At 46.5% G+C, this 9008-nt stretch overlaps 1 protein-coding gene across 4 annotated transcripts; it reads left to right on the plus strand.

The window, feature by feature from the left end:
• Positions 1 to 315: 315 nt before the first annotated feature.
• Positions 316 to 4408, plus strand: LOC127972507 (titin-like). Of its 4 annotated transcripts, XM_052576065.1 has the most exons (3): positions 318 to 1753; positions 2042 to 2185; positions 2570 to 4341. In XM_052576065.1, the coding sequence occupies exons 1-3, from the start codon at positions 739 to 741 to the stop codon at positions 3607 to 3609; spliced, it is 2199 nt and encodes a 732-aa protein (XP_052432025.1). In that variant the 5' UTR covers positions 318 to 738; the 3' UTR covers positions 3610 to 4341. The 4 variants fall into 4 exon arrangements, with proteins under 4 accessions (XP_052432008.1, XP_052432019.1, XP_052432025.1 ...); XM_052576048.1 differs by having other exon boundaries at positions 316 to 2185; positions 2570 to 4408; XM_052576059.1 differs by lacking the exon at positions 2042 to 2185 and having other exon boundaries at positions 317 to 2017; positions 2570 to 4406.
• Positions 4409 to 9008: the final 4600 nt, after the last annotated feature.

Raw genomic sequence — 9008 nt, forward strand, 5'->3', positions numbered from 1 at the left:
GCCGGGACTTGATAAAAAAAATTAATCTAATTAATTAGAGGCTTTGTAATTAATTAATCGAAATTAATCGCATTTTAATCGCATATAAATATTTGACCTGAGAACAGTGAGAAGTAATTTATTTTCACATGGATTTATAGTATACCATTGAATAATGACTGAATACATAAGCTTAAGCAACAAAATATTGTTTACTTTTGTTCAACCAAGTCTAGCAGACCAGTGCAATTTTTGCCATGAAGTGTAGCAATAGCATATTTAGAAACAATTTAGAAATAGTACATTTCAGAAATTCAGGAAGCTTATAGGTGTCACGCTGCCAGTCTTTGTTTTCCTGGGTGTTCCCTAGTGAGCTCACTTCCCCTTAGGCACTTCACCATAGGCACTTTAATTCCGCCAGTCTGGTTGTGTCTTCACAGTAATTGCACTCCAATTAGAATCGCACAGGTGTTGACAATACTCTGTCATTAGTTTCCCTATATAGAGCTGTCTTTCTCTGTTGTCATCATGGAGTCCTTACCCTATGGGTCTCATGCTCTCGTTCCCCCGAGACTTCCTCTACCTTCTCATTCTTCCGAGTTCCCCGTTTCATCCGGTTCCCTCTTTTGGTTACGTTTGTCTCTCATGACTGTTTATTTTTGTAGTTACCCCTCTGTTTAAATAAAAGCCCTTACCTGCATTTGGATCTACCCTCTCTTTGTGTTTTCCCAAACCCAACCGTGACAGAAGGACTCCATCATGCCTAGATCCAGCGGTGTGAGATTTCGAATCGGTTCCCCAGCCACCATGGAGGAACGGAGGGGGAGATTCCGGAACTTAACCACCCTTCATCAAGAGGGAAGGGAGGTGGGTGGCCTGGCGCAATTGTTTTGGACTTTGGCAGTCGGGTTAGGTTACAATGATGCAGCACTAAAGGATTGGTTTAATAATTGCCTGGATGATCCTTTACCTCAATGGGAGATGAAGGGGTTAGAGATCCTGGACTTTTGGGGGTTTACCAATTACCTGCACCATCGTGCTCAGTGGAATGCAACAACCACACCAGAGTTTCCAGACAAGGCTGCCAGCTCAGCCCCACAACCCAAGATGGCCACCAGCCCAGCCCCACAGCCCAAGATGGCCGCCAGCCTAGCGCCACAGCTCAAGATGGCCGCCAGCCCAGCACCACAGCACAAGATGGCCGACTCAACGCCACCGACTCTCCATCGTAGAGGGCGGAGGAGGAGACAGGCAGCTACTGTTCCTCAGGACCCGGAGAATGTTCCCGAGGCGGTGCCCGATGCTGTTCCCGAGGCGGTGCCCGATGCAGTTCCCGAGGCGGTGCCCGATGCTGTTCCCGAGGCGGTGCCCGATGCAGTTCCCGAGGCGGTGCCCGATGCAGTTCCCGAGGCGGTGCCCGATGCAGTTCCCGAGGCGGTGCCCGATGCTGTTCCCGAGGCGGTGGCCGATGCTGTTCCCGAGGCGGTGGCCGATGCTGTTCCCGAGGCGGTGCCCGATGCAGTTCCCGAGGCGGTGCCCGATGCGGTTCCCGAGGCGGTGCCCGATGCGGTTCCCGAGGCGGTGCCCGAGGCTGTTCCCGAGGCGGTGCCCGATGCTGTTCCCGAGGCGGTGCTCGATGCAGTTCCCGATGCTGTTCCCGAGGCGGTGCCCGATGCTGTTCCCGAGGCGGTGCCCGATGCTGTTCCCGAGGCGGTGCCCGATGCTGTTCCCGAGGCGGTGCCCGATGCTGTTCCCGAGGCGGTGCCCGATGCTGGTCCCGAGGCGGTGCCCGATGCAGTTCCCGAGGCGGTGCCCGATGCGGTTCCCGAGGCGGTGCCCGAGGCGGTGCCCGAGGCTGTTCCCGAGGCGGTGCCCGATGCTGTTCCCGAGGCGGTGCCCGATGCTGTTCCCGAGGCGGTGCTCGATGCAGTTCCCGATGCTGTTCCCGAGGCGGTGCCCGATGCTGTTCCCGAGGCGGTGCCCGATGCTGTTCCCGAGGCGGTGCCCGATGCTGTTCCCGAGGCGGTGCCCGATGCTGGTCCCGAGGCGGTGCCCGATGCAGTTCCCGAGGCGGTGCCCGATGCTGTTCCCGAGGCGGTGCCCGATGCGGTTCCCGAGGCGGTGCCCGATGCTGTTCCCGAGGCGGTGCCCGATGCTGTTCCCGAGGCGGTGCCCGATGCTGTTCCCGAGGCGGTGCCCGATGCTGGTCCCGAGGCGGTGCCCGATGCAGTTCCCGAGGCGGTGCCCGATGCAGTTCCCGAGGCGGTGCCCGATGCGGTTCCCGAGGCGGTGCCCGATGCGGTTCCCGAGGCGGTGCCCGATGCGGTTCCCGAGGCGGTGCCCGATGCGGTTCCCGAGGCGGTGCCCGATGCTGTTCCCGAGGCGGAGCCCGATGCTGTTCCCGAGGCGGAGCCCGATGCTGTTCCCGAGGCGGTGCCCGATGCTGTTCCCGAGGCGGTGCCCGATGCTGTTCCCGAGGCGGTGCCCGATGCAGTTCCCGAGGCGGTGCCCGATGCAGTTCCCGAGGCGGTGCCCGATGCAGTTCCCGAGGCGGTGCCCGATGCTGGTCCCGAGGCGGTGCCCGATGCAGTTCCCGAGGCGGTGCCCGATGCGGTTCCCGAGGCGGTGCCCGAGGCGGTTCCCGAGGCGGTGCCCGATGCTGTTCCCGAGGCGGTGCCCGATGCTGTTCCCGAGGCGGTGCCCGATGCTGTTCCCGAGGCGGTGCCCGATGCGGTTCCCGAGGCGGTGCCCGATGCTGGTCCCGAGGCGGTGCCCGATGCAGTTCCCGAGGCGGTGCTCGATGCTGTTCCCGAGGCGGTGCCCGATGCTGTTCCCGAGGCGGTGCCCGATGCTGTTCCCGAGGCGGTGCCCGATGCAGTTCCCGAGGCGGTGCCCGATGCAGTTCCCGAGGCGGTGCTCGATGTTGTTCCCGAGGCGGTGCTCGATGTTGTTCCCGATGCGGTTCCCGAGGCGGTGCCCGATGCGGTTCCCGAGGCGGTGCTCGATGCGGTTCCCGAGGCGGTGCCCGATGCGGTTCCCGAGGCGGTGCCCGATGCGGTTCCCGAGGCGGTGCCCGATGCTGTTCCCGAGGCGGTGCCCGATACAGTTCCCGAGGCGGTGCCCGAGGCTGTTCCAGAGGCGGTGCCCGATGCTGTTCCCGAGGCGGTGCCCGATACAGTTCCCGAGGCGGTGCCCGAGGCTGTTCCAGAGGCAGTGCCTGATACAGTTCCCGAGGCGGTGACCACAAGGCCGTGGTGGTCTTCTACTCCGCCCTGGGGGACTCTGGCGGTGACCACGAGGACGTGGTGGTCGTCCGCTCCACCCTGGGGGACTCGGGCGGTGACCACGAGGACGTGGTGGTCGTCCGCTCCGCTCTGGGGGACTCCGGCGGTGACCATGAGGACGTGGTGGTCTTCTGCTCCGCCCTGGTGGACTCCGGCCTCGACCACAAAGACGTGGTGGTCTTCCGCTCCGCCCTGGAGGGCTTTGACTTTGACCACAAGGCCGTGGTGGTCTTCCGCTCCGCCCTGGTGGACTCCGGCCTCGACCACAAAGATGTGGTGGTCATCTGCTCCGTCCTGGTGGACGCCTCAACATGCCCTTCATGGACTTATGTTTTGTGTTTTTTGAGTTCTGTTTCTGTCTGTTCCTTTTAGTTTAGTCTGGCCCTCCTTCCCTCCCCCTGAGCCTCCACCTGTCCGCCTCCCTCCTGGACTCCTTGTTTTGTGTTGCACCTTTCCATTCCTCCTGGTTGCTCCTGTCCCTGTTTTCTGTCCCTCCGTCCCTCCCCCTGGTCCGCCGCCGTTCCACCTCCCTCCTGCCTCTTTTTCTGTTGGGGTTTTCCTGGGTTTAGGTGGAGCATCTGGTAGCTGCTCCGTAGGGAGGGGGTAATGTCACGCTGCCAGTCTTTGTTTTCCTGGGTGTTCCCTAGTGAGCTCACTTCCCCTTAGGCACTTCACCATAGGCACTTTAATTCCGCCAGTCTGGTTGTGTCTTCACAGTAATTGCACTCCAATTAGAATCGCACAGGTGTTGACAATACTCTGTCATTAGTTTCCCTATATAGAGCTGTCTTTCTCTGTTGTCATCATGGAGTCCTTACCCTATGGGTCTCATGCTCTCGTTCCCCCGAGACTTCCTCTACCTTCTCATTCTTCCGAGTTCCCCGTTTCATCCGGTTCCCTCTTTTGGTTACGTTTGTCTCTCATGACTGTTTATTTTTGTAGTTACCCCTCTGTTTAAATAAAAGCCCTTACCTGCATTTGGATCTACCCTCTCTTTGTGTTTTCCCAAACCCAACCGTGACAATAGGTCTTGAAAACCTTTTGTAAAGTGTTTTTTTTTAAAGTAAAACACAATACTGTCAATTACATTCAGAACACTGGAAACACTGACTATTAGAAAACATCTCTCTGTTGCTTCAGAGGCCATAACATAACATAACAGAGGCCATAAGTCCAACTCTCAATAACCTTGGCCAAAACAATAAAGAGTTCAACATAAACTGTTGCACCAACAAAATAATACATAGTTCAACATAAAATGTAAAGTCCACGCTAGCTGCTATATGTTTTGCGTTTAGGTGATACTTGAGGCTGGATGCGCTGCTGCGGTGATATGCGAACACTAGTTGGTGCTCCAGTATAATCGGTCCTGCCGAAACTCATCCAGTGAGAAACGTTCCGCGGTGCAAAATTAAGTCATTAAAAATGTGGGAATTTTTTTTTTCTGTAATAAATTAATCTTAGTTAACGCGTTATTTTTTTGTGTAATTAATTAATCTCAATTAACGCGTTAAAGTCCCGGCCCTATTTATTTTATTTGTATATGTTAACTAATGTAATTAACTTATGTTAATTAATGAACCTTATTGAAGAATGACCACAGATGAGGCATTAAGTGCATGGCACTGTGACCAACTTAACATTTTACAGAGTTTAATGTAGCAATGTGGTCGCTCAGTTTTTCAAGATCCGTTTTAATCGTGTAACTGTTCATAGGTTTGAACAAAGAAAGAAATTAATTGTTACTACGCTCAGGCCGTATTGACTGCAAATACAAAAATAAGATGAGTAAAGAAAACGTGGTACACCCTTTACTTAAGTATATGAACACAAAAAAACACTGTTAATAGGTTATATAATATTTCCCAGTCTATGACTAGTAAAATAATAACAACTTACTCCGATGAACACAGCTCTCCTATCAAAAAGAACTGCTTTTATACGGAACATAAATGTTTTTATAACATTATAAATGTCATATTGTCACTTTAGACAATCCCTTGCTGAGTATTACTTTAAAACACATGATAATGCACACTCTATTTAAACCACAAATGCAATTTGAGATTTAAGCACATTTTGTGGGTCATGTGACTACATAACTGAAATGTATTTGATATGAAATGACAATGACTTAATTTAGGTTCAATGACATTCAATGCCTGCATCTTGAAAAAACAAATTAATGATCAAAGGGCTCTTCCAAGCTTTTGCTTGCTGGAGTTCGGAGCTCAGAGTTATCAAATTAATTAACTATGTGCATTTCACCAGAAATCACAGTGGATAGAACTTGATTGAGGTTGTTAAAACTAATAATAGACAATAGCCTCGCTAGAAGTCTTTTCATAGATGACTGTGAACTCAGGACCACAATGGGGAGTTCACTTTTATGGCTGTATAATCTGAGCTATGAGGACAAGGAAGAAGCTTTTTCTTAACTCTCATTCATTCACTCATTCATTTAATTAATTATTTCTCCATAGTTTCTTTTGAAGGTTTTTTTTTTTTTTTTTTAATTTCCAGATACTGAAACACATATTTCCACCCTTTATCATATCCCTGTGCTGAACCATTTATGTGTGTCAATAAAGAATCAGATATATTTTTACCTATTTGAATCATAGCCATAATCTTATCTTTATTAATCTTATCTACATTCTGATTGGATTGTTGTAGCATTCATTACAGATATATTAACTTTAAATGTAATATCAAATAACACCACAGTTACATTATAAATAAGTACTTAACATGCGCTGTTGAATGCTAGTCAACACATCAAAATAAGTGTACTTCTTTAAAACATAACAAAAGATTATTACAACATGATGATTCAAAATGTGTCTAAAGTAAAAGTCCAGTACAAAAGTCCACTTTTAAATGTACACAATTATACTGAAACATAGTCATGTCCTTATGCAAGTTTTACACTTAAGTGGTTTAAGATAAATATAATTGTTTTATTTTTAGTGCAGTTTTTACACCACCAGTGCACATTCAATAAAATTAAGACCTTGTTTATATTAAAAATATTTGTGTTGATAAAATCTATTTGAGGGGAAATACATTACTCAGAGTATTCCCATATAAAATGTGATTTCTGATATATCGTTTACTTTACCGGACCCTTTTAAACTTTAACAATTTGTCACCTGTCTGTCTATTGAACTTACTCCCAGATGCCAGGGGGTGCTGTCTGTTGAAAATGAAACTGTGTCAAATTCCTCTGCCATGACTTCCAACGTTACTTAACATTTTGAGAGGTGTTTTGACAGAGCCACCGTACAATTGAACGTCAAAATCCAGAATGGCGATTGTCAAGTTTATTCACTTTGTCTCCCAGCACAAAGCACTGTAATGATACTCGCACTAGAGTCCTGCACGGGTTCGACCCGCAAATTTGGCTGAAACGGGTTCAAAACAGTCACGTGCAAACGTAAACATAGGCCTACCTTCCACTTGAAAAAAAAAATCACAGCCTCGCGAATGGCTGCATGATTCATTAGTTAACAGACGTAAAAGATCAGCCAGCTGTTTGTTTCGTTGTATTTGTTTTCCGTTTATATATATATATACAGAAGCTGAATAAAAATGTGTTTGATTTAAGCCTATTTCAAAAATTTTGTCATAAAATTATATCGCGCATACAGCTCAACTAACGCAATCGTTATAAAGGTGTTTAAACAACAATACACTTCCACTTGCATGTATTTGACAATCGGAATATCTGATATTTAATTCCATAGCTAACACATTTGTGTATATCGGCCTAATCTAGGCTATCCAGGGTTGATGTTTTTTTTTTAATTGCATCTGAAAATGACTGTGCAGCTCATTCACATGTGTGCTCTGGTGCAGATCCGCCTCTCGCGATGCTCAGCTGTGAACGATTTAAAAATGGGTGGGTGCGTTCAACTTGAAGCACAACCTCAGACGGTGGTATGATTCGCTCTTTTGTTGTTCTGTTTTCTTTCAGGATCAAAAATACAACAAATGAAAGCGTTTATCTGTATTTCCGACTGATGAGAACTATGCATATACATTCATAAATCAGTCAATTTAGTATTTTATTATGAAAGATTTTTATTCTAATGTGATCAGTGACTCAAGCACCGATGGACCAAAGAGCACGTATTTCGACATTTGAAGTAAAAACGTGAAAATAGAAATTCTCAGAAAATGCATTTACCAATATATTGAAACGTCTGTTTATATACTCCATTTACCATTTACCATTTATTAGGGAAATAGACATGCATGCATGCGTGACACAAAAAACATTTAACTTTTAAGTAGCAAAATATTTTTCAATAATTCTGTCAATTAGTACACCAAAGTTATTACATTGTCTGCTATATATTTGCTTCTTATTTATTAAATATGGGCAATTGATTGATAAAACATTTATCAAAATTAAGATAAAATGTTTAAAAAACAAATATCTTTTAAAAAGAGTCTTCCATAAATAACTTCTGTATGACCTGGCAATAAAATTCGAAAAAAGTGTGTCTATGTGATTGGCTTAACTGATATGATTTCGGGTGCGGGTCGGGTGTAGGTTCTATTTTAAGCGGGTCGGGTGCGGATTTTAATTAGTGCTGCTATCTGAAAACGGGTCGGATGCGGTTTTAAGCACTGTGGGTACGGGCGGGTGCGGATTTACAAAATCGGCCTCCCACACTGAGTTCACAGAAATTGGTGGTCTTCTTTTTAATATGTGGCTCTAGTATTGCTACCAAAGCATCAAACTGACCCACTGACATGATGTTACATCCTGAAGTTACCTTTGAATCACCCGGAATAATCCCGCTGCTTCTGAGAGGGAACTCCCCTTCCTCTTTATATCTTAGTACTAGATGGACCCAATATTTCCTCTCTTTTTCTCTTTTTAAGAAGCGAGAAGACAACAAAATCATCCTCACTGCTTGAAGACTCAATTTAGTGCTGTTTTGCGAATTTTCTTGCAACAGGTTAATTAATAGGCATTGGACACAGTGTGCAAGTTTTCCAGGAGTGACAAATTTTAAGTATTTGGATCTGAAAAAATGCACACAAAAATTTTGGACTCATTGTGCAGAGACCTTGAGTGTCCAATTGATGGGAGTGAGAATGTGTTAAAAAAATGCTACTTAATCACCAACAACCCACAGTATGGTTTGACCAAGTGGTTAGTGGTTCATTGTGTTTTCTTTGAGCAACATCAATTATTGAGGCCAAAATGTACTTTAAATGGGCATTGCCTGGGATTGGACATAACTTAATCACAGCTTTATTTATACATAATTTGTCATGTCCAGTTAGATGCTCTATTCTCAGGTGGCAGTACATAAAGCATTTTTGGCCCAATATACTCAAAATGTATATTCTGTTGACTGGACGACTATATTTTTTCTTTATGAGCCTTGAGTGATCACATGGAGAAACAGGCCTGGCTGGTCTTTCCTTTGCTGTGAGTTTCAAGGTCAGTGAGCATCTATGATTCAGCTCTCTTGGATGTCAGTCAGTTTTTGCCATTATTTCTAGAGATCTGACAAGGAAAAGAAAAACTGTGTCAAGTGTTCTGTTAAAAGGTATTCATAAGCGCTTGTATAGTTCCATAAGAAAGAATAAAAAGTTAATTCAATGAATAGGGTACCAAACACGGCCTGGAAATAGGTGCTTAAATTTCATTAAATGTTGATCCTTTGTTATTGTTTGAAATGTTGATCTGGACCAATCGGATGATCGGATCAATCTCAATATTAC

Source organism: Carassius gibelio, chromosome A4, assembly GCF_023724105.1.
Source record: "Carassius gibelio isolate Cgi1373 ecotype wild population from Czech Republic chromosome A4, carGib1.2-hapl.c, whole genome shotgun sequence".
NCBI classification, from domain to species: Eukaryota; Metazoa; Chordata; class Actinopteri; order Cypriniformes; family Cyprinidae; genus Carassius; species Carassius gibelio.